This window comes from Lepidochelys olivacea (assembly GCF_965140295.1).
Source record: "Lepidochelys olivacea isolate rLepOli2 genome assembly, chromosome: 1".
Lineage (NCBI taxonomy): Eukaryota > Metazoa > Chordata > Testudines > Cheloniidae > Lepidochelys > Lepidochelys olivacea.
In genome coordinates, this window is record NC_140411.1 from 214,993,551 (window position 1) to 215,018,380 (window position 24,830).

The 24,830-nt window shown below is 47.5% G+C and overlaps 2 protein-coding genes across 3 annotated transcripts in view; one reads left to right on the plus strand and one right to left on the minus strand.

Moving 5' to 3' along the window:
- The window catches only part of LOC311520134 (transient receptor potential cation channel subfamily V member 6-like), a gene marked incomplete at its 5' end in the record, with an annotated part of 35,875 nt that extends 19,525 nt beyond the window's left edge, over positions 1 to 16,350 (plus strand). Inside the window, 11 exons of the mRNA XM_084627391.1 lie at positions 969 to 1,067; positions 1,907 to 2,082; positions 2,746 to 2,892; positions 4,324 to 4,536; positions 5,447 to 5,533; positions 5,615 to 5,691; positions 5,857 to 6,022; positions 7,139 to 7,205; positions 8,208 to 8,476; positions 8,902 to 9,008; positions 15,356 to 16,350. Coding sequence (XP_084483517.1) covers positions 969 to 1,067; positions 1,907 to 2,082; positions 2,746 to 2,892; positions 4,324 to 4,536; positions 5,447 to 5,533; positions 5,615 to 5,691; positions 5,857 to 6,022; positions 7,139 to 7,205; positions 8,208 to 8,476; positions 8,902 to 9,008; positions 15,356 to 15,656 — 1,709 coding nt within the window. The 3' untranslated portion in view covers positions 15,657 to 16,350. The remainder of the gene's footprint in view (positions 1 to 968; positions 1,068 to 1,906; positions 2,083 to 2,745; positions 2,893 to 4,323; positions 4,537 to 5,446; positions 5,534 to 5,614; positions 5,692 to 5,856; positions 6,023 to 7,138; positions 7,206 to 8,207; positions 8,477 to 8,901; positions 9,009 to 15,355) is intronic.
- Positions 16,351 to 17,961: 1,611 nt separating this feature from the next.
- Positions 17,962 to 24,830, minus strand: part of LOC311518104 (ephrin type-B receptor 5) — a 139,182-nt gene continuing 132,313 nt past the window's right edge. For both annotated transcript variants that reach the window (XM_084623562.1, XM_084623563.1), the window contains 6 exons: positions 24,198 to 24,445; positions 22,936 to 23,151; positions 21,629 to 21,778; positions 21,290 to 21,483; positions 19,825 to 19,980; positions 17,962 to 18,522 (listed from right to left, as the gene is read on the minus strand). In XM_084623562.1, coding sequence (XP_084479688.1) covers positions 18,414 to 18,522; positions 19,825 to 19,980; positions 21,290 to 21,483; positions 21,629 to 21,778; positions 22,936 to 23,151; positions 24,198 to 24,445 — 1,073 coding nt within the window. In that variant the 3' untranslated portion in view covers positions 17,962 to 18,413. The remainder of the gene's footprint in view (positions 18,523 to 19,824; positions 19,981 to 21,289; positions 21,484 to 21,628; positions 21,779 to 22,935; positions 23,152 to 24,197; positions 24,446 to 24,830) is intronic.

The following is a 24,830-nucleotide window of genomic DNA, read 5'->3' on the forward strand; positions in this document are numbered from 1 at the left end:
CTGCATCACACTGTGGACTCATATTCTGCTGTCATCCTAAGCAATTTCTCTTCCTCCATGGTGTTTTCCACTTCAGACCCTTATAAACAGTTATTATGTCCTCTCTTTGTTTTCCTTTAACTCCACTGTACAGCTCCTATTTAACTATTGTAATCTTTCTTCATAAGCAATCTCTCCATTCCCTTAAAGGTGTGCTGAAAACATTGTCTGTGACCATTTTGTTTCTGTAGTATGCATGAAGCGGGAGGCCTGAGAGAGTTTGTTTTAACTCAGGGTTAGATGCGGCTCGCGCTGACTCACTGCTATACGGCCTCCTCTAAATCCCAGCTCTTCAGCTGCCAGCTCATGCAAGATGTCCCTACGTGTCTTCTCAGGTGTGAGCAAACCAGCCCTCCTCCGCCCACTCCACTGCCTTCCCATTCATTGTGGGATCCAGCTCCAACTGGATCCAGTTCCAAATTGTCCTCCTGAGTTTTAAAACTCTTCGTGGATTTTCCCCACTCAGTGTTGCAGAGCTAGTTTCTCTACCCAACCCCAGACCCTCCCTGCTCCCTCTAGCTGTGTGACATAAGCCTTCCCTTTCCCTCTTCTCATTGTTTTAGTTTCACTTTGTTGGTTCAGGACCCTTCTCCTCTGTGGCTTCCTTCTCCTCTGTGGCTTCTTCCATGTGGAACAGCCTCCCTGGATCTCTTTGCCTCATTCATTATCCCGCTCTTTTAAAAATCCTGTCAGCAAACACGTCTCCTTTGCCTTGCTTAGGCAGTACCTCCTGATTTCTGTGCTCCCCTCCCTGTTGGGTACCTCTGCAAAGCATTTGGAATACAGTTTACATGGGTTTTTTACATAAAGATGTGTGTGTGTGTGTGTATAAGGGATGTGTTTAGTGGTCTGGGTTTTTTGCCCTCTTTTCGTCTCCTCTCTTTAACTCCATATTATGTATTCCCTTGTCTCCATTCCTTTCTCTTCAGGGGAGCACATCTTATCCTTCGCAGCCTGTGTAGGAAGTGAGGAGATCGTCCGGTTGCTCATCAAACATGGAGCCAACATCAGAGCACAAGACTCCTTGGGTAAGAGCTCTTCAGTGGCTTCTTTCAAGGTGCTGTGCGAATGGTGTGGTACCAAATGATGGTACCTTTGTGGGACTGTGTCTGAAGTTGGTCAACTCACTTTAAGAAAGGTTCTGGTGAGACTGAGAAGGTCCAGTGAAGGGCAACAAAGGGACATAGCAATATGGTATCGTAATGTACTCAGCAGCAAGCAGTCCCTCCCATAAGAGCACAGTCCAGGCTTTAGGGAGACCCTGTGTGGTGACAGTAGGCTGCAAAGGCTGTGTCTGAGAGCCAGAAAGAGAGAGAAAGCCACAGGGTCCATCTGTGTGCATCAGTCTCATTAAAAAATCCCCTTTGTGTTCATTACAGCTGAGACCTGTCTCTCCTCTGCAGTGAGACACACCACGGGCAGGATTTACATAGGAAATGAGATGGCCAGAACTAGTGTTTCAAAATTATGAAAGATGCTAACTTGAATCCCAGGGAAAAACATCCCAGTTGGTGAGGTGGTAATATCAGAGCTGGCTAGCTGGAACAATGGTCTGTTCCAGGATGACTAGTTTTATACTGGAACCTTAAATAGACTTTTGCCTAGATAAAATACGACACCAGCTGTCTTTTATTATTCAGTTTTCTGTGGATTGAAGGACTTTAGATGCGGGCTACTTTTCCTTAATTGTCAAGTGGGGCTGTTCATACTGTGCAGAGCCACACAGAATACTAATGGAAAACCCTCTTGTACAGAGGCTGAGCAAGGTCTGTATATTGACTGTCTGAGAGTCTGTCAAGATTGGGAGGTGATTTGTGTTTCCCATTTTACCAGTTATCTCATCCCTCTGTCTCTCTCTCCACTACAGGGAACACTGTTCTCCACATCCTGGTTCTCCAACCCAACAAGATTTTTGCCTGCCAGATGTACAACTTCCTTCTCTCCTATGACAAGAGCGAAAGGGAGCTGGGAGCCCTGGACTTAATCCCTAACAACAAGGGGCTCACTCCATTCAAGCTAGCTGGGGTTGAGGGCAACACTGTGGTGAGTTTGTGTGCAGCACTTGGCTTTCATAGTTGCTGATGTTGCTGAGGCATGTCTCCGTCTGAAGGATCCCAAAGCACTTTCCAGATATCACTCCAAAATGCAGCTGCCTCTGGGGTGGCACACAGCAACTGCTCTGTGTCAGTAACACTACAGGGGAGTGTTGCTGGAGGGGAGCTGTAATATTCTCCACTGACAGTTCAGGGGAAAATGCTGGAAGACTAGCTCAGTGCTGATTGAGAGAGAAGAGCACCACCTCCTGCCTCATCAGCACCATAGTACCAGGCTGAGGTGGAGACTTAGAAAAGGAAACATCACCTACCGAGTCACCTGCACCATGGCATTTAACACTGTGCTGGGGCTTAGGGTCAGTACTAACTTAGAAAGGAGAGCACCCCCTACTGAACCAGTAATACCTATAGCACATAGGTCTTCCATCCGAGTTTTGACCCATCCCACATTTGCTTGGCTTGAGAATTAATAAGATCACAGTCCAACCCCCTCTCTGCAAGGTTTCTGTAGACAAGTGTTTTCGGAGCTGAGTTGGAAGTAGGGGTGCAGGTGATTTCAATGTCCTGGGATACTGGTGCTGGTGGTGATGGGTGGTTTGGGCAAATGTGTACAGCCTTCCATGAGCCCAGCTCTGCCCTTCTTGCCAATCAGATGTTCCAGCACCTTATGCAGAACAGAAAGCACATCCAGTGGACCTTCGGCCCCCTGGTCTCTACCCTGTATGACCTCACAGAGATCGACTCCTGGGGAGATGACCAATCTCTCTTGGAACTCATTGTCACCACCAAGAAAAGAGAGGTATGTTGGTGTGACAAACTGGGGGGTCTGTTTGTATCACTTCTGAGTTGTGGATGACTTTATGAAATTGTATTTTGAAATTACTATGTCCTGGAAAAAAGCCTATATGGATGTGGATCCCCCAAGAGTTAGCAGGGTTGTGGCATTTTTCTCTGCCAGGCCAGATCATGGTGAATGATCAGAACTCAAAATAAAACACCTTGGGACAATAGGTTTGCACACCCTGAGAGAGGTGGCTTCCTCCTTGTGTCTGAAGGGAGGGGGTTTGGGAGTAATGGAGGATTACCAGAAGGCAGAACAAAAGAAGCAGGTGACCCCAGCAGGAGTCTATAAAGGGACACCACAAGAGGAACAGGGAAAGAGACAGCCATTTTGCAGCAAAGAAAGATTAGGGAGGCTGCTGAAAGGGTAGGACACACAAGGGCCTGGAGGACCCTGCCTGCCTACCTGCCAGAACACAGATGATCCCTCAGGGACTCCCAATGGGAGGGTGAGCTAGGGAGGGGCATTGTGTTTAGGATGTTTTATTGTGTGGTATGATCTGTACTGTCCTGTGCTTCATCTACTAAGTAAAGAGCATCAATTTGGTAGATTGAACAAAGTGTGCATGTGTTGATTGCTTCGTAATTACTGCATGCCCCTGAAGGAGTTAAACTGTAAACCAGATGTTCACACCTGATGGGTAGAGTCCAGGGAGAGGGGTGTGTTTGAGTACTGCGGAGTCAGAAGGATCAGCTCTGGATCCAGAACCGCTAGGAGGAGGGTGCCAGATAGAAGATCTGCACCCTGTGAATGTGCCTAGGGACCCTGAAACTGGAGTAGTGGCTGGACTCCATTCAGGTTCCAGGAGACCCAGAGTGTATAGACCAGGAAGGGGCACCCACTGGGATCTGTTGGCAAGTCAAGTTCTTGATCTGTAACCTCCCTTATAACAAGAAATTATTACAATATTCTAGAGTAATGGTCTGAAGCATTACAGCTTTCTGTAGAGACACTGCAGGGTATGGGACTATGACTGTAGTATATTACAGTATTGCCATGTGGGCATCAACCTGTCATAAGAAGAGCCTGTCATTTCTAACAGGACTGAGGTCTTTGTCTCCTCTCTTCTTCTCCTACCTTGCTCTCTTCTTTGTTATTGGCATGGCAAGGTATCCAGGTGTTTCCAGAGTGAATGCACTCTGGATGGGTATAGTGGCATTAATGGACCAGGTGGGACAAATTCTGACCCGTTCCTGCAGCCTGTCTCTGCCCATGTCCTTTGAGTCATTGCTCTGTGTTTGGCAGACAAAACGGGACAGACAAGTATTCCAGTCAGATTTGATTTAAGATATTGTGATTGTTTTCATGAACTTGGGGTGATTTGCCAGTTTGCTCTTTGGGGACAGAGAGGTGCCCTGCAATGAATGAAGTCTGGTGTTTGTCTCTCAGGCCCGTCGGATCCTGGACCTAACCCCTGTGAACGAGCTGGTGAGCCTGAAGTGGAATAAATATGGGCGTCCCTATTTCTGCATCTTGGCCTTGTTCTATGTGCTGTACATGATTTGCTTCACCATGTGCTGTGTCTACCGACCTCTAAAACGTCGACAGAGCAACAAAACACACGAAAGGGACAATACCATCTACGTCCAGAAACTGCTGCAGGTACATTGTGTACACCATTAATATCCCACAAATCTTCCCAGCTTTTTAGCCCAAAGGTCCCAAAGCACTTTACAGGCTATGTAGGCAAATGAATACCTGCAGCCATCTGCTCCCTGCCGCACAGCACCCCCAAGCAGCACGCTGGGAAGTTGGGCTCAGTACTGACTCAGAGGGGAGAGCACCTCATATAGCACCCTTCTTATTATAATAATGCATCCTGTTTCTGGTGGTAGTGCCTAAGGGCAGCCAAGAGTGGGGCCCCCATTGTGTTGGGCAATGTACCCAAAGAGCTTACAGCCTGAAGAGACCAGACAGATGCAGGGTGGGGAAAAGGGTAGAACCCACAAGCAGAGTGAACTAGGTGGTGATGTCAAACAGTGTGTTGGTCCACTGTTTGGGGTGGGGGGATGGGTTTACTTAGGAGAGGATTAGCTACATGGAAAGGGAAGGGGAGTAAATGGGACAGAGCAGGGGAGGGGAAGGGAGGTGGACAGATGTGGGCTGGAGCTCAGTTAAAGAGACTCACTTGTTTCCCGGGGCCGATTCTTCAGGAGCGCTGGGCACCCAACTCCAGCAGAACTTAATGGGTACTGCAGGTGCTTAGCAGCTCTCAACATCAGTCCCACAGTGTCTTCAGTTGGGCACCCAAAACCTAAGGGACCCAAAAGAGGAGGCTTTGTTGGTCCAGGTGACTGTGCAGTCATCCAGTGCCAGAGCTGGGGGTAGAAACCCATGTTTCCTGATTCGCGCTGTCATGCTTGATCTTCTAGCCTAACTGCCTCTTCCGGAGACTATGGCATGAGCAATCCTGAAAGGAGAATCCTGTTTTGCTCAAACCTAGATGGGGCCTAAGAGTCCTCTCCTGGCCATGCACAGTTTGACTGAGGGGGGGCTCCTTCTCTCCTTTCAGGAATCTTATGTGACTCCCGAGGACAATCTGAGGCTGGTAGGGGAGCTGATCACGGTGATAGGAGCCATAGTAATATTGATCCTTGAGGTAAGGGAAATCAATAATATTTAATGTTCTGTGCATATGTGAACTTATTGAGCCCCAATTTGAACAGCGTATTCTTTTTAGATTCCAGATATCTTCAGAGTTGGAGTCACCAAGTACTTTGGACAAACTATTCTGGGAGGACCTTTCCACATCATCATGTGAGGTTCCCCCTCTCCTTATTTCATACAGATTTCTTTCTGGTGTGGATGGAGGTTGGAGGAATTACAGAGAGTTAGTCGTTAGGAGAGACTTGAGTGTTCGAGGTGGGAGTGTGGAGTGGAAATGTGATTCTGATCCTCCTGGCTCTGCCTTATCCTCTATAGCATCACCTATGCCTGTATGATCCTGGTGACCATGGTGATGCGTCTCACCAGCACCACTGGAGAGGTGATCCCCATGTCCTTTGCCCTGGTGCTGGGCTGGTGCAATGTCATGTACTTCGCACGAGGCTTTCAGATGCTGGGACCCTTCACCATCATGATACAGAAGGTAAGAACAACACAGCCCACTGCCTGACTGAAAGAGGGAGAGAGACTGTAATAAAGATATCAGCAAAGATGGATCCTGAGCAGCAGTTATCCAGCCATGCCATGCATCAGCATGTGCCTATGGTCATATCTTGGTCCTTCCATCAGAATGGAAACACTTTCCCAGGAGTTTCTGGCGTAGGATTCGAGTTGCTGGAGCCAGACGAGAACCCCTTTGGCCTTTATCTAGCAGGCTGTTTTAAGTGAGGTTCGTCTTTTATGTACTGAGGTAGGCCACAGACAGGACAGTGAAGGGTACAGTAGACATTAGAGACATAGAAGTCACTAAACTGGCTCAGAACATTAGTCAGTTCAGATTGGTTTCTCATCTCTGTCATACTGGTGGAACAGGCTGTAGGGTCCTCTAGTTCAATGGATGACACTGCTGGAAAAAATACTGAGCCAAGCAATTTAGTAATATTAAATATATAGATAGATTTAATTGGACTGATAGCCGTGCCTACAGTAGTATCACTGCAGCTGGGTAATCTTATCCAGACAAATTATATCTCAGTCCTTGTGCTTTAGCTGAGCAGCAGCTGGGTGGCCAAGAAGAAATCCCTGTTTTCAGTGTTTTATGGTGGACCAAGTGTATTATGGTGGTGTTCCGACTTCCCTCTGAAATATCAAGTATGAGCCATTCTGCAGCCCGGCTACTAAACGACTAGTACTACTCAAACATTTCGATAGCACTCCCATCCATAGAGCTCAGAGCACTTTCACAAAGTGAGTGTGTATCATTAGCATACAGTATTACATATCTGGAGAAACTGAGGCAAGAGAGGTTAAGTAAATTTCCCCAGCTCACACAGTAACTCCTTTGGATTAGAAATTAGATCTGCTGACTTCCAGTGTCCTGCTTTGGCTACTGGACCATGCTGTCTCCTGACTAGAAGGACTAGTGGTCTGATCCAATCTGACATGAGATACAAGACTGGATGGACCATTGCTCTGATTTGCTATGGTGGGAGGTGAGAGACCAGGATACATGGACCAGTTAGACAACAAAGCCTCAGTTTCAGGGCTGTCATTGTGAGAGAGTGGGGTCTCATGGCAGCTGCTTTTGTTTCATCTGCAGATGATATTTGGAGATCTCATGCGCTTCTGCTGGCTCATGGCAGTGGTGATACTTGGCTTTGCATCAGGTAGGTATGATGCTATACACAGTGTCTATTAATGTACAGCAAGGTGCCACAAGCCCAGTTACAAGACAGCAGGGTCAAAATGGACACCCTGAGGGGCACCAGGTCTTGCAAATCCATCCACAGAATACTGGGTTTTATGGAACAGTTGTCTGGAAAGAGGGCACTCAATCCTCCAGCTCCTTCATAGCTTATATTAGAATACAATTCAAAGCTCCCAGGACTGCCCATGCTGCTGGGCTTTAAGTTGCCTGTTCCATTTTCTCCCTTCCCTTTCCCCCTGCTCCTTGCTATTCACAGTCCATGCCTTCTCCTCTTCCTGCCTTTTCCTCCCCATATCTGAGGTTTCTTCCTACGAAATTGCCCCACCCTTCTGCCAGTCTCTCTTCTCATTCACGAACTGATACATCTGCCTAGGAAGTTATTGATTCAGCCCTGAAGAGGACAGGCTGCTTGGGAGATCTCAGCAACCTGGACATGGGGAAATGTTAGGGGCTGGTGGGACTTGACCCAGTTCTGAAAAAATGTCAATATTCCACAAAGAGGAGGAGCCCACCTCTCTACTCCAGAGGGGATGGGGTGGTACTTAGTTAGTCACTCTCCCTTCAGAATTCACAGTGTTTTGTGATCAATGTAGGGCACGGTTGCCTTTTGACACAAAATAATCTCAGCCTGATGCTGCTATGTTTTTTTTATGCCTACTGGTGTCATGATGAGGGCTCTGGATACCACGTGAAGTGAGGACATAATGTTGTCCTGTTATGATTAAACAAAATGAGTCCCAAATAGCGCTCAGGACTCTTTAAGTGTCCTATGAGCTCTGTGACACAGGAAGGCCTCCCTGGAAACTGGGGCTGTCTGACTGCAGCTGGGATGCATGGCTGCCCTGGGCTAAAATCTAACTCTATACTATTTTTTCAGGCAGATGGTAGGATGGTGCAGGGCAGAGCAGAGAAAACACAGAGGCTTCCTCACTCTTTTTCCCTCCTTTCCTCTCTATGCCAGCCTTTTACGTCATCTTCCAGACTGAAAACCCCGATGAGCTGGGCCACTTCTATAACTACCCCATAGCTCTCTTCAGCACCTTTGAGCTCTTCCTCACCATCATCGATGGGCCCGCCAACTATGAAGTGGACCTGCCCTTCATGTACGGCATCACCTACTCTGCCTTCGCTGTCATTGCCACCCTCCTCATGCTCAACTTGCTCATCGCAATGATGGGTGACACCCACTGGCGCGTGGCCCATGAGCGGGACGAGCTTTGGAGAGCGCAGGTGAGGGTGCTGCTCAGCCACATGTGAAGGGGCCTTAATACATAGACTCACTCTGAGCCTAGGACAGGGCAGGGTCAGGAGCTCCTATTAGGGTATGTGTATAACCCAGGAGTGATGACCGCAGAGCCTTGTGGGTTCGTCCAGTGTGGGGAGGGTTGAGTTCTTGGCAGTAGAAGGCATGTGTGTTTTTGGAGGAGGAGATCAATGAATGAAAAAACATGGAAGAGGAATGTATTTCAGCCCAGGGCAGAGGAGGGCTGAAATGGGGCCCATTGTGTAGGCACGTGTGTGGTATATCTCTCATATGTGTCTATGAGAAGTATAGATGCCATCTATGCCCCCATGATTTCCTGCTGCTTGTCCTACCCACTTCCCCGTCTCTGCACCCCTTGTTGTCTTGCCAACACCTTTTTTGTGTTTTGAAGGTTGTTGCCACTACTGTCATGCTGGAGCGGAAACTCCCACAATGCCTCTGGCCTCGCTCTGGGATATGTGGGCTGGAGTATGGCTTGGGGGACCACTGGTACCTCAGGTGAGTTCTGTGGGGCTTGCCCACATGTTGACTAAACAGAGTGGATTCTCTTGTGCAAACCTGTCAGAGAGAAAGAAGGCGTTAATCCAACCTGTTCTGGCAGTGCAGCCCCCTGTGAAAGGGAGCCATTTCAGGTGGCAATAGCCTGGGCTCTGCAACCTGAGGATGGGCAAGATCCATGGGAGAATTATAGGAATCAGAGATGGAAAAGGCTGTGAGCTCACACCTAGTCCAGCTCCCACCCACCCAATGCAGTCTATCTTCCATTGTTGTGCAGTTCAGCTTATAAATGACTCAAGTAATAAAAGCTGGACAGTGAGGCCTCATCAATGTCGAATAGAGGGGAATGAGCTGTTAGGCAGTGCTGTCTCACTGTTGAGCAGTGCTTCCAGATATGCAGCCTTAAATGTCCCCCCCAGATCCCATCCCTTCCACGAGGAAAGGAGCTCATTGTCCTCTGCACGCATGCATGTACCAGTTTGTACTATGAGTGAGGGGGAAGGAGCGTGGACTCAGGGTTCCCTGACAACTTTTGAAGCTTAAAAACTACCAAACCAACTGTCTTCAATGTTAACTTAATGTTTAGATCTCCCTGGGAAGAGAGTTCAGCAGTTCAAATGAGAAACATTTTAAATGTGCAAGTTTCCACGTGTACACAGTTAAGAAGTTGCCTACGGTGCATATCTAAGCTGGCACCTGGTTTTCTAGTGGGTGTGTCTGATTCAATTTTCAAACAGTCTTGACATATTTTTAATTAACAAAAAGTAGTTTTCTAATCAAGTAAATATTGGGCAGGTTTGATACAGTTTCTACTGGGCGTTGGATACTGTTTGGAAACAGTCATAACCTTTTGTTAATTAAAATTAATATTTCTCCAAACAAGTAAAGACACTAGTTCTCAGTGCAGACTTCATCCAGGCCAAGTTTCAAGCCACTGCTATTTTTGCTGCAGCTCTCCAAAGGAAATAATGTGTGGGGCTTTTTTAAAGGGGGGAGGAAGGGAAACAAGTTTTTTTTTTTTTTTTTTTTCCCCATCCTGGCTGAATTTGAAAACAGCTGAAGGGATTTTGTTTTAACTTTTCAAAACAAAAGCAAAACCAAAACAACAACAAAAACACATCCACACAGAGCCTAAGCTTGGAAAACCTGGATTTGTGCTGGAAATGGCCCACCTTGATTATCATACACATTGTAAGGAGAGTGATCATTTTAGATAAGCTATTACCAGCAGGAGAGTGGGGTGGGGGGAGAGCAAACCTTTTGTAGAGATAAACACCCATTTTTTCATGGTTTGTGTGTATAAAAACATCTTCTGTATTTTCCACAGTATGCATCCGATGAAGTGAGCTGTAGCTCATGAAAGCTTATGCTCAGATAAATTGGTTAGTCTCTAAGGTGCCACAAGTCCTCCTTTTCTTTTTAAGCTTGGAAAATTACAGCAGCCCTGAAGGTGAATCGTTTTGGAAAGTTATGAGCATGTGAAAACAGCGGATTATAATGGCAACTGTTTTGCAACTTTCAGTATTACAGAAGCTATTATGCACCCATTATAATTAAGGTTCTTTTGATAAGACAACATTAAGTTGAAGGTTCTGCTCAGAAAATTAACTATGTAAAAACTGCCTTTATCACTCAGCATATCTGACTCTGGTATCTATCAGATTTGCTGACTTATGGCTAAAATAAGTTTTCATTGCTTTTTACTCCTGGTTGTTTGCAGAACCAACACAGTTCAGAGAGAGGGAATTGGAACCTATTCCTTCTGGTGCAGCATTAACAGAATTGTTCATTAAGTGTCAATCTGTTACATCTGTGCAAACGTACTGATTACAATAGGGTTGCACAGATGACACAAGAGATAAAGCATGGAGGCATGTGGGTTGCCCAGGTAGAACTGAGAGCTTAATGTGACCTGCAGAGCCTTTATTTCAGGTGATGATGTGTGTGAGATGGAAAGAGCCCATCTTGACTCTCAGGGCCAGACTGAAAAATGTATTTAGGTGCCTAAAGATGCAGGTAGTGGCTTAGTGGGATTTTCAAAAGAGTCTAGGTGCCTTGAAATGATGCACTTGAAAATCTCACTAGGTCATTACCTGCATCTTTAGATACCTTGAAAAATCTGGTCATTAGATTCTAGGCTAAGAGAGACTGTCAGAAACAAATGGCCTTTTACTGGTAAACTGAGTGCATTTGATCAGGAGTCTCTGAGGCCCATGATGCCATAGAGTCACTGTCAGAATAGACCTGCTCTGTGAAGCTGAATAGCAAGGGGGTTCCAGTTGCTGACTTTGGGCTTACTCCAAACTGCACTACACAAGTGCCTGAAACCATAGTGGCTGCCAGTATAGGAGCAGTATCTGTAGTTAGATTAGTTAGGGAATGGTTCACACTGGGCATCCATCTTCATTTCTTCAAGGAATAAGCTAATCAGCAGTTAGGAAAGTCAGGAAGAAATCCCCCCTCATAATATTGTATAGCTCAATCAGGAGCTGTTTGAGATAGGATCCAGCATCAGCAACTGCTAGAAAAGAAATGTGCAATAACTGAGCCACTGGGCTTTTCCAGTACACTTAAGTATAGCACCCTCCTCTCTGCACTTCATGCAGCAGAGCATAAGGGGGAGTAATTTCTCCCTACTGTCCAAGACTTGCAGGGGCATGGCCTGCAGCAATGGGCACAGAGATTTCACATCAGTTCCATACAGCAATTAAAGCAACACTGAAGCGGAACAGCCTCATGCTCAGAGCACTGTGACCCCCTGAGTGCTGGAGCATAGTGTAAAATCTTGGGGGAGGTGCTGGGCTGGAACATGAAGGATTATGCTGCGTGACTGTAGGTGTTACTCTGCCGGGCTATCCATCAATGACAGTCCACCAGTTCCTAGAGTGCTGTATGATCAAGAGAAATTGACCATGCCGGATACCTACTGCACACATCTGTGTGCATGACTCAGTGCTCCCTTCCCTCAAGGTCCCTGTTGGTATTCCCCTACCAGGGAAGGGCCAGTTCCTTCCAGACCCAAAACCTAGCTATAAGTTTAGCTCCATTTGTGTGCACAAGGATAACTTTTTGTGAAGCATTTAATCCCATTGAGATCCCATAACTGTATATACAGTAGATAATGATGGTACCGACAGAGACTAAGGGTGTGTCTTCACATCACAGTTAGCTTGAGTTATAACTCGTTACTAGAGCTGTCGATTAATCGCAGTTAACTCATGTGACTAACTAAAAAAAAATCACGATTAATCGCAGTTTTAATTGCACTGTTAAACAATAGAATATCAATTGAAATTTATTAAATATTTTGGATTTTTTCTACATTTTCATGTATATTCTGTGTTGTAATTGAAATCAAAGTGTATATTATTTTTTATTATAAATATCTGCACTGTAAAAATGATAAACAAAAAAATAATATTTTTCAATTCACCTCATACAAGTACTGTAGTGCAATCTCTTTGTCACAAAACTGCAATTTACAAATGTAGATTTTTTTGTTACATACCTGCACTCAAAAACAAAACAATGTAAAACTTCAGAGCCTGCAAGTCCATTCAGCCCTACTTCTTGTTCAGCCAGTTGCTAAGATAAACAAGTTTGTTTACCTTTCCAGGAGATAATGCTGCCCGCTTCTTATTTACAATGTCACCAGAAAGTGAGAACAGGAATTTGCATGGCACTTTTGTAGGTATTTACATGCCAGATAAGCAAAACATTTGTATACCCCTTCATGCTTTGGCCACCATTCCAGAGGACATGCTTCCATGCTGATGATGATCATTAAAAAAAGTATGCGTTAATTACATTTGTGACTGAACTCCTTGGAGGAGAATTGTATGTCCCCTGCTCTATTTTACATGCATTCTGCCATATATTTCATGTTATAGCAGTCTCGGATGATGACCCAGCACGTTGTTCATTTTTAGAACACTTTCACTGCAGATCTGAGAAAACGCAAACGTACCAATGTGAGATTTCTAAAGAAAGCTACAGCACTTGACCCAAGGTTTAAGAATCTGAAGAACCTTCCAAAATCTGAGAGGGACGAGGTGTGGAGCATGCTTTCAGAATTCTTAAAAGAGCAACACTCCATTGCGGAAACTACAGAACCCAAACCACCAAAAAAGAAAATCAACCTTCTGCTGGTGGCGTCTGACTCAAATGATGAAAATGAACATGCGTCGGTCTGCACTGCTTTGGATTGTTATCGAGCAGAACCTCTCATTAGCATGGACGCGTGTCCCCTGGAATGATGGTTGAATTGTGAAGGGACAGATGAATCTTTAGTGCATCTGGCACGTGAATATCTTGCGATGCGGGCTACAACAGTGCCATGAGAATGCCTGTTCTCACTTTCAGGTGGCATTGCAAACAAGAAGCAGGCAGCATTATCTCCTGCAAATGTAAACAAACTTGTATGTCTGAGTGATTGGCTGACCAAGAAGTAGGACTGAGTGGACTTGCAGGCTCTAAAATTTTACATTGTTTTATTTTCAGTGCAGTTTTTTTTGTACGTAATTCTACATTTGTAAGTTAAACTTTAATGATAAAGAGATTTCACTACACTACTTGTATTAGCTGAATTGAAAAATACAATTTTTTTGTTTTTTTACAGAGCAAATACTTGTAGTCAAAAATAAATATAAAGTGAGCAGTGTACGCTTTGTATTCTGTGTTGTTACTGAAATCAATATATTTGAAAATGTAGAAAACATCCAAAAATATTTAAATGGTATTCTGTTATTGTTTAACAGTGCGATTAATCACGATTAATTTTTTAAATCACTTGACAGCTCTATTGGTTACCCTTAACTTCCCTCCTGTCCACAAACAAAAATCTCTAGCTCAAATTAAGCAGTGCTGGTTGGGTTGGGTTGAAGGTCGAGTGATCTTGAGCTAGTGATGCAGTGAGGATGTAACAGCTTGAGTGACAACTCATCAGCAGCTACTCCAATCACTCCGCTAACCCAGTCACTCCAGGCTGCTGATTAAATCAATAACTCCAGCATAACTAAAAACCGTAACAGTGAGGGTAACTCCATACCCATCCCTCAGTTATTGCTAGACTCCTTGGTACTCCTCTTCATCTCCCTCCATGCCCCAGAGCCTTTTTTGCAGCTCAGTAGGGCTCATGGTGTGGGATTCAAGGAGCTACAGCCGCTCCTTTATTTCCTGAGATTCCTGAACACTGGAGATATCTGTGTGAAGGGACAGACAGGCTCTCTGTGACCCTGCATCAGCCAGAGGGTTAATGGGCTAGGAAGAAGGGATGCTCCTAGCAAAATGTAGGCAGACACTAACTGATCCCTTGCCCTCCAGCCCTAATGCAGAGCTGCCATAGTGCACTAGCGTTGCCCCTAGGCTGCAGGCCATGCCATTTGCCCACTCCCAGCTGGGTTTTTAGGAGAGAGAACGTCTGCACTCTGCACTGCTCAGATTGCCACCACCTTCCTTCCCCTCCAGGAACAGATACAAAAGCCTAGCACCAGTGGCTCCTTGCCTTGGAAAGCTTGTGGGAAAGGCCTTGCCTTTGAGGTAAACAAACTGTTGCTTGGGTGAGACAGTGGATGCACACTGACTCAATATTTATGTCGGCAGAGAGACCAGAGGGGGAGGGCACTTGCTGCCTGCTCTGGTTTTCGGCAGCAGGACCCAGGAATTGCCAGACTGGCGCAGATCCAGCTAATCTAGTATCCTGTCTCTGACAGGACCCAGTAACACGAACCTCGGAGGCAGGCGTAAGGAACCCCAGCATGGGTAATTATGAAATAGTTGGTCCTTAGGGGAAGTTCCTTCCTTGAGCCAGCCTGCTGGAATTTGGCTTGTTCTCCAAAGCAGAAGGGTTTTATAACCCTCATAGTATTTTATCCTTGCTAATGGAACTGTGGCTGTTTTCATTACTCACAGAAATGCAGAATGCTTTCCTGAATCCTTCTCAGGTCTTTGCCCCAATGAGATCTTGTGCAAATGAATTCCACAGGTGACTTATGCATTGTGTACTAAAAGCACCAGATGGAGGGAGGTCAGGCAATAATTTGCTTTCCATTCTGCTCTTGCAGCGGCTGCTATTGCAGGGGAGGTGGAGCATGGAGAGTTACCTCTCTGTGTCAGTTCCCACTGCTAGGTGAGAGATCATCATGTAACACGAAAGTAAGATTTTTCCCCTGACTGCAGTGGCTCAGGCCTGTAGTGTAGTGTAGTTCTTTTGGAGAGAGGGAGACATTGCATTGGTAGGAGAGGCCTAGTTGGTTTGGCTTCTGCTTTGGCTTGGGGCTGAAAAGTGTGAGATGTAGGTATTCCTAGCACACTGGTCTTGACTGACTTTGTTCTCATCCTGCCTACAGGGTGGAAGACCGATGCGAAGGCAGGCAGCACAAGATGCACCGCTACATGGAAGCATTTAAGTCCCAGATCACAGAAGACTTTGACAAGTACTCACAGAAGAAACAGGAGCTGGAGGATGAGAAGGACATGGAGGCTCCGTACAGGAAGAAGACCCCTTGCAGCACTCCAGCTGTGTCGCCAAGCCTGTCCCGGAGGAGCTCCAGTCATGGCTGGGACATCCTGAGGCACAGCACCCTAGGCCAGCTGTACGGCCATGTCAACCTTGCCATGGAGAAGGAAGAGGAGGTCTACCATGTCTGAGTGACAGCTCGTCTGCCTCCTTGCAGTGAGTGATCCCTCTCTCCTGCCAGTGGTAAAGGCCACGTTCCGGCATGGACACCTTGCAGTAGTGAATGTCCTATTGCCTGCACTCTCATGTGGACGGCTTACTCCACAGCAGCTCTCTGTGGGGCTAAATGGAGTGTCTGGAGCGTGTGAGGACATGGGGCTGGTCACCCATTGCAGGAATGTAAACACTCACTAACTTCTTCCCCACCAACCCATTCAAGAGGAAAAATGTCCGATTCCTCACACAGATGGCAGTACTGCTAAAGTATATTCACTAGTGCAAACATGTAGCAGTGCCCTCAGGTGGAGGCATGTGGAAGGTGCGTCTGCTACCATGGCAGTGGTAGCGACTGGAGCGTCTCCTTAGCATCCCATGGTGATGTCTGTGTTTTTGGCACTGAAGGTGCGAGTTTGGTCTCAGACGGTGTAGATTTGGCTGGCAAGCATAGCGGGTGTAAATCTGGATCAGGTTGTGCTCTGAATTCCCCGACACTTTGGCAAGCAACAGAGAGCTTTTCTAGGCATGGGCTTGCTGACGGGTTCCAGCGCTGATGCTTCTTTATCCTCTGACTGTCTTTGTGCTGCTGTGACTCTCTTGTCCCCCAACCCTACCCCCCAGCTCAAAGGGCCCCTGGATTATTTTTGTATTTAGTTTTATTTACATTTGAATCAGGAGTTTTCTCTCTCGCTCCCTCTGTTAAAGATAAATTAATATATTTTACTATTTCAGTGCATTGAAGGGTCTGAACTGTGAATTTTACTTGGAGTAATGTAGACCTCCTCCTTTAAAAGAAATCTCCTCCAGTCCCTTTCTGAGTCCAGCTGTCAGTCTGTTTATTACCTTTAAAGAAATGGATTCCTGCCCTCCTCTCAGCTGCTTAGCTGACCACAGGACTTCAGCCCACGCAGGGTTAATGTCTACAACAGCCCTGCCTTTCAAACTCCACCCCCAGGCCTGGGTGTTGGGAAGTGGTTTGCTATAGAATGGTAGGCTGTACTCCAGGGGGCTAGCAGAGGGGTATGGATGGGTCAGGACATCTCATCCTGCAGAGGCACCAGAGAAGACTTGTTGGTACAAGGCCCCTGAGGTGTTCTGCTCACCCATGCCTCAGTGCTTCTATAAAGCCCTGAAATCTGGGCTCAGCTTCACCCTTTAATATAGATCTGTACAGAGGCACCCACATGTCTTCTCTTGGCTCCCAAAGGCCCTGCCCCTTACCCAGGGTGAAGATGTGTCAGCAGGCAAGTACTAGCCTATCAGAAGGAGACACACAACTTGCCTCCTGTAGACTTCGTCATGCTAGAGTGACTTTGTTTTACTGCCAGATAATGGATTTTATGGTGAGTTCCAGAGTATGCATTCCCTGGGAGCTCTCCCTGCTGTTTAAAGATCAGAGATATGATTGGTTGGGACTGGTTACTTCCTCTGGTTGTAGGCCATGGCTGATTGATCTTGGTTGGTCCCTTCTTGATGGGGGATTATGAAAGGTGCTAAATGTGTATGTCGATCCATGGTGATCAAATGGCCTGCATGGAGTTCAATTTCCTCCCACTAAAATCCTCCACACACTCCCCTTCTCTGGTCTGTGTTTATTTCATTTTCGCCTCTGCTCTGGGGGGCCAACTGGAGTCGGCGAAGAAAGAACCTTCTGCTCCAAGAGGTCACTCTGTCACCTTCCCCAATGTCCATAATGGCGTGGGAAGCGAATCAGAAGCCCCTGCGCCTCTTGGGTGCAAAGTGGTGTGGAATCAGAACCTAGGTCTCTCCTTCCCAACAGGGACTGGAATGGAACCAGAACCATCTATCAGCGGGAGTCTAAAGGCTCTGCTCTCCTCCCTTCCTCTGTGATCCCTAGAACCAGAATCCTCTGCTCCCCCTTGAATGGCCAGAGCCCAGCAAGGGGGATCCAGGAATCTCTGCTCAGCCACCCTTCCCAACTCGGGAAATGGAGCAGTGTGGATCCAGAGACCACCTGATTCCCTCCCCACCCCAGGCACCAGTGAATATGTTCCCCTCCCATCCGCTGGGACCATGGTGCAGACTCAAGGCCCCACTGTTGCCTGCCACGAAGCGGTGTGGAGCTCTGACCTCACTGTTGCCTTCCCAGCCCTTCCCTGGAACAGGAAAGCACAGCAGTAACCAGGTCACTCACCCCATCTTCTGTTACATAATGTATCCCCACTTGGTGCTCCAGCTCCCCATCAAGCCGAGGATGGCAGGTGGCTGGCCTGCCCAATCCCCATAGTACCTGAGAAAGAACCTCACACACCTGGACTATTTTCTTTTAGAAAAAAAATGTAACTTTCCTCTGCCTTTATTTTGCCTGGTTCAGGGTGAAAAATGTCTGTGTGGCTTTGATGGGCTCCCAGCTGCAGACACAGTCCAATGACAGCTTTGTAATGTTTTTGATCCCATCTGCTGGCAGAGAAGAGGCAGCAGGTGTGTCTGATCTGTCCAAATTATCTTCCAGCTCCTCCCCACATTACAGTAGCTCCCTCTTCCCCCAGTCCTTCCCCAATGTACAAGATCACCCACATCTGAATGGCACAAGTTCTGTAGCATTGCAGTCAAATCACTGCAAGGGTTTGGTTTGGTGGCATGGGACATTTAATGCCCACTCTCTCTCTCTGCACAAAGTCTCCAGGGAGTTCCTCGCTTGCTCCCATTGATAGTGAAAATCCCTCTGAATTCCCTTCCTGGAGTTTGGAGGTGGGAGAATGGTCTAAACCTCAGACCTCCACTGGTTCGAGCTGGTTCAAGTGAACTCTCATGAGCTGGATGCTGTTGAGAATCTTCTTCTGGTGACCAACCAGGGTGATCCCAATGCGCTGGATATCTCTGTGAGAGAAAGGGTGCATGGTAAAGATGGGGCTCCTGTTCTGAACTGTCCCAACCCACTTCCTCAGTGTCACTTCCCTTTCTCTGGCTCTGTCTTTGTCTTCACTGTTACCCACTTTTAACCCAATTTGTGGCATGGTTGGCACTAAACATGGTTTATGTCACAGCCAGCATGGTTAGTACCGATGGTGCTGCCACAGGTCTAGCCTGGCAGGTAGTTGTCTCCCAAACAGCACAGTATTTCTGCTTTGTAGATAGACACCCTCTGACTGTGCCGTGTGCCTGGTCTGGCTGGTCCTCCTCCTTCCCAGCTCTCAGTGTGGATGGAGATCCCAGAGTGCACTGTCCCATGAGCTGCTGGTGTCGCTCTGTGTTCCTGCCCTCCTGCTGGGGTACTATGGGACAGCAGCAGCCCAGGTTTTCCCAGAATGCACTGATGCAAATTCAGTTGTGCAGTGGTGTGGCGGCTGATGCACAAACATGTCCCACACATAATCCTGGTGTGGAAAAAGTGGCTGTGTGGGCACAACTCCCTTGTGTGTGTTTTACTCGGTCAGATGAGTGTCAGAGCTGGTTACAAATACGCAGTTGTACTTCATAGAATACAGAACAGTGTATCATAGAATCATAGAATATCAGGGTTGGAAGGGACCCCAGAAGGTCATCTAGTCCAACCCCCTGCTCAAAGCAGGACCAATTCCCAGTTAAATCATCCCAGCCAGGGCTTTGTCAAGCCTGACCTTAAAAACCTCTAAGGAAGGAGATTCTACCACCTCCCTAGGTAACGCATTCCAGTGTTTCACCACCCTCTTAGTGAAAAAGTTTTTCCTAATATCCAATCTAAACCTCCCCCACTGCAACTTGAGACCATTACTCCTCGTTCTGTCATCTGCTACCATTGAGAAGAGTCTAGAGCCATCCTCTTTGGAACCCCCTTTCAGGTAGTTGAAAGCAGCTATCAAATCCCCCCTCATTCTTCTCTTCTGCAGGCTAAACAATCCCAGCTCCCTCAGCCTCTCCTCATAACTCATGTGTTCCAGTCCCCTAATCATTTTTGTTGCCCTTCGTTGGACTCTCTCCAATTTATCCACACACAATTTATCTACTTCGAGGGTAGAAAGGGCCTAAAAGGATGTTAGATGGCAGTTGCCCTGCTGTGAACTGCCCCTCCATTACCTCTGTGTGTATCCTTTGAAGAGTCCCTACTCCTTATCTCCTAGCTCCTCTTCCACTCTGGAAGTTTCTCCTTAGGCGGAAGCCCTCAGCACCCAGCATCCTCTGCTCCATCCCAACTTTACTTACTCCAGTGTCATACGTGAGATGACATCGAAGGTGGTCAGTCCGGCCTGGTCAAAATTCTCCTTGTAGCGGCCCATCTTGATGGCATCCAGCCATTCATGGGCACTGGTGAGTGAGGGGAAGTCTGGGGGTGAGTTGCTCAGCAGGGGCTGGGATGGTCTGCAAAAGAAGAGGGAACTTAAGTGCTAAAAGTTCACATGACCAATGCTTACCAGCCAATTACAATACTGAGTCCAGAGGAGAGCAGAAAGGAAGGGGGACAACACCAGAGCAGCAAGGAATAAGGATAGACACTGATATCCCTTCACCATGCCCCAGCATCTCCACAAGTTCCTGCCTGGTGCCCAGGCTCTCTCTTACAAGCATCTTCCATTTCCCTTAAAAGCACCCAACCCAACTCACCCTGCTAAACAGGTGACAGTCCCGCCCTAATCGCGCTCCATCATGAATCCCTCTGGACAAGCATCCCCAGTTGTCCCAGACTCTCCGGCACTTGCTGGATCTTGCCTTACTGTTTGGGTGAAGACCCCTTGGAGCTGGGGTGGCTTTCCAAAACTGGGGAGATGGGGCTGGTGAAGTCACTCCCTATGTCTCCCCAGTTGTGGACGAGCTCTCCCTCTCTGAGCTACTCCCCTTAGAACAGCCCTTTAGCAGTTATCTCACACATATAGAGTGGCTCTTTTAGGCTCCAACACTTTCCCTCATCAAAGGGAACAGGAGTAAGCAGCAGCCAAAGGCTAAAGAAACCACGGTATATAAATGAGATTTTCTGCTTTTCCTGCCTTTTGAATCTGTCCCAAGGCTAAAAGTCTCTTTCTATATTGGTGTTTAATAAACTGAGCACAAGCACGCACTCCTCCCCTCCCCCAGCCTTGCACTGTGCTGTGCTGGGCCGAGGTTTAAAACCCACGGGAAAATCCCTCCAGGCCAGCAGGACGTGTTTCCGTCATCCACTCTGGAGCCATCTAATCCTGGCTGCATCTATCCCCAGAGACATCCCCTCTGCTGACCTCCTGCATCTGGTTCCAACAGGCTGGGAAATGCAGATGGGAAAATATCGTATGCGAGACACATTTCTAATTCCAGATTTAAGTAAAGATTTCCTTTTCTCCACAGTCTGGGTCCTCCTTCCTCTGCTCACCCCTAATCCCCGATGTACCCACCACAGGTATTCCCCTCCCTTCATCTGCAAGGTCCCCCATTTCATGCTCACCCCTAACACTGGCTGCCCTGCTGCAGAGATTCCTCTCCCCTTATACTTAGCCCCCACACTCCCATCACCAAGATCACCCCTAATCCCATTTGTAAAGTGCACTAGGCACTGGTTCCATCTTCACACACACACACACATGCCCTTTTTAATTCATAATTGATCCCAGTCTCAGATCTCCCCTGCTTCTTCTGCTCATGGTCCTAGCCTAGCACCCCAGCCACACCTCACCTGCTTTCTGCCCATGGCCCATCTCACCTGCTGCTCCCTGTGCCGGTGGCTTTAAGCACGGATGGCTTGCGGATCATCTTGTCTAGAGCACTGACTATCTGCTCGAATTTGGGCCTCTGAACCCGCTCCTTCTGCCAGCAGTCAAGCATGAGAAGGTGCAAGACAGTGGGGCAGTCTGGGGGTGGTGGCAGGCGATAGTCCTGGTCAATAGCATTAATTACCTGCAGCAAAGGAAGAAACATGCCACGATAAGACCTGGGAAACACTGGCTTCAGCCACTGAGATGTATCTGGGCCTGTTCCACCTTCAGGAGGGACATCAGTGAGAGCAGAGAGACACATACATTCCTGTCCAACCAGAACTTACATCCTGATTAGACATGTCCCAGTAAGGCCTCTCGCCATACGACATCACCTCCCACATGACGATGCCATAGCTCCAGACATCGCTGGAGGATGTGAACTTGCGGTACTGGATGGCTTCGGGAGCAGTCCAGCGGATGGGGATCTTGCCACCCTGAAGAGCAGAGGGAGAGGAGGAGAAAGCAGAGCGCTTGTGAGGCCTGGAGAATCCAAGGAACAGACTTCATTGAATGGCTGAGCCCAGATCCCAGCACCCAGCCCAGCCCAGAGAATGTGGCGCCAGGACAGAACAATGATATTTTGTTGGTTGTTTTGGGGTTAAATTAGTCATGCTCAGATCCCCACCTTGTCCCATGGTATGGATGAGAGCAGAATCCAACCTGTGATTGCTGAAAATCCAATTGTCTAATGAAGTTTAACCCTTATGGTTGGATTTTTCACTGGCGTCGAAGGTGCCCAAATCCTATTGAACATCAATAGGAGTCAGGCACTTGAAGTCCTTAGATTCCTTTGAAAATCCCAGCGTCCAACACCAGAGACAAATGTACTTGATCAGCTTTTCATCCCTTTCTCTTCTGGCCTGACTCTCCCCAACTGACAATATATTCAAAGCCACTCAGCTGCTGGCTCTTGCTCAAAGCACACTAATCTGATCCCCATCTCACCACCCAACTAGTGGATCCTCCTCTGAGCCCTGCACAGAGGATGATGGCTCCAGTCCCTCTCTCTTGCAGGGAGCCCAGGGGGGGTCTGAGCTCTACATATATAATGGCTGGTTTAGGTATTGCTCATAGGTGCTGTACAAGGTTTTTTGGCAGCTGTTTTGGGTATAGCACTTACCCCATGCACCCCAGAGGCAGGAGAGGAGTTCAGTCTCTGTGGCGCCTCAGTGCTCAGCCTCTCTGCTGAGCTGGCCAGCACACTGCAGCTGATGGGGTTTGGAATGTGCACCCTTACCCCACATGGCAATGTTCTGAGCTCACCAGCTCATTTTGTACAGCTGATTACATGGCTGCAGTTGTCAGTCACTATCTGACTGGGGCTAGGTTAAAACTGATGACCTCAAGGTGAAAGGTTCTACACCCCATTCCCAATCCCTCCAGTCTTTTCAATCTGAGGCTGAGCTGGAAGTGGTGCACTTGGGGTGGAAGATGCTGTACCCCATTCCTGGTATCTTGTCCCCGAGATACTGCCTGTTCTATAGGTAAGAGGAGCACACACAAGATTTGTATAAAGAATTAACAGTGAGTGGAGGACAGGCCTGTGCAGGGCAGTCACAGTATAAGCCCAGTTTCCCCACCAGTAACTCACCAGGGCCCCAGTATAGGTGGGGTTTGAGGCATCATCTTCCAGGAAGCGGGACAAACCAAAGTCAGACACCTTGCACACCAGGTTGCTGTTGACCAGGATGTTACGGGCAGCCAAGTCACGGTGGACATAGTTCATGTCCGAGAGGTAACGCATGCCAGCTGCGATCCCCCGCTGCATCCCCACCAGCTGCAGCATGCTAAACTGTCCTTCTCGTTGCTGCAGACAGAAGAGACACACCCAGAAGATTCAGGCCTCAGTGGACACAGGCATTACAGCCAGCAGAGAAAAGCAACAATGAGGGATTGGAGCAGGAGGGATTATGAAGTTAGTTAAAAGAACTAAATATGTCTATGTTCAGCCAAATTTGGGAAAGACAGAACCACCTACAGGCACCATACAAGTGTAAACACCAAGGAAGGAGAGGGGAGTTTAAGGCAATAGATCGCAAACAGTTTCATACTGGAGACCCACTTCTGAAGATACATCTAATCTTGGGGACACTTTCTCTTCTAGCCTCCAACTCCTGATCCTCCATCATCTCTGTAGCAGCTAGATGACCAGGCTACAGGAAAAAAGAGCGACCTGCAGCCCTCTCTGCTCTGATCTTTCAGGTCTCTAATTCGGTTCTATGTGCTGTATAAGCTTCCAATTGTAGTATCACCTGCAAATCTGTCTCTGGTTAAATTATCATCAAACACCTGGTAAAGAAAGAGGTGAAGCAGCTCACAAGGAGCAGAGAAATCCATCTTCAGTTCTATTTTAATTTAGTTGATCAAAAAACCTCTGAAAACTCTAAGAGGCTATAATTAGCACGAAGCTTTACTTCTTGAAGGCAGAAGAGCCACTATTTGGTCAACAGGAAGCTCCATGGACCACCTAAAAATGCCCTATAATGCACAGCTTGAAAACCACATCCCTAAGGAGGCCTCGGGGGATAGGATTAATAGTAACTGCAGGACAGGAAGCAGAGTGGGGCATTTTAGCCTGGATATCAGGAAATATTTCTCATCAGTGAGTTTGTATTGGACGGTGGAACAGTCTACCCATCTCCCACTGGGTGACCTGGCCAGTGATGGAAGATTCTCGACACATTGGGCCCAGAGAGATCCATTCAGTGTCTCATCATTATCTCCATCACATCTCCAGGGAATTGGCCTTGAGATATGACAGATATAGAGAAGAAGAGGATGGAGAGATTAAATGATGGAGCTGACAGTGACAAAGAGGTGCGGGTGCATGGAGCAGAGTCCAGCTTGGGATACCCTGAGAAAGGAATCCAGTGAGCCGTTCTCCATGAACTCTGTGACGATCATGACGGGTCGGCTCTTGGTGACCACACCCTCCAGGCGGATGACATTGGGATGCTCAAACTGCCCCATGATGCTGGCCTCACTCAGAAATTCCCGCCGCTGCTCATCTGTGTAACCTGACTTCAGAGTCTTGATGGCCACTGTGTACTCCCGCTTCCCCGGGGGTTTCAGGCGCCCAAAACACACCTCTCCAAACTCTCCTGCCAAGGGAGGAAGAAAACACAGCTAGCATGAGATGGGGAAACATGAGATCCTAGTGAGGGATAGACTGGAAAACAGTCTACTGTTAAGATCCCAGGGACCAACAAGGACCAGGGTAGTGGTTAGAATCATAGCATATCAGGGTTGGAAGGGACCTCAGGAGGTCATCTAGTCCAATCCCCTACTCAAAGCAGTACCTAATCCCCAACTAAATCATCCCAGTCAGGGCTTTCTCAAGCCTGACCTTAAAAACCTCTAAGGAAGGAGATTATACCACCTCCCAAGGTAACCTATTCCAGTGCTTCACCACCCTCCTAGTGAAAAAGTTTTTGCCTACTATTCAACCTAAACCTCCCCCACTGCAACTTGAGACCATTACTCCTT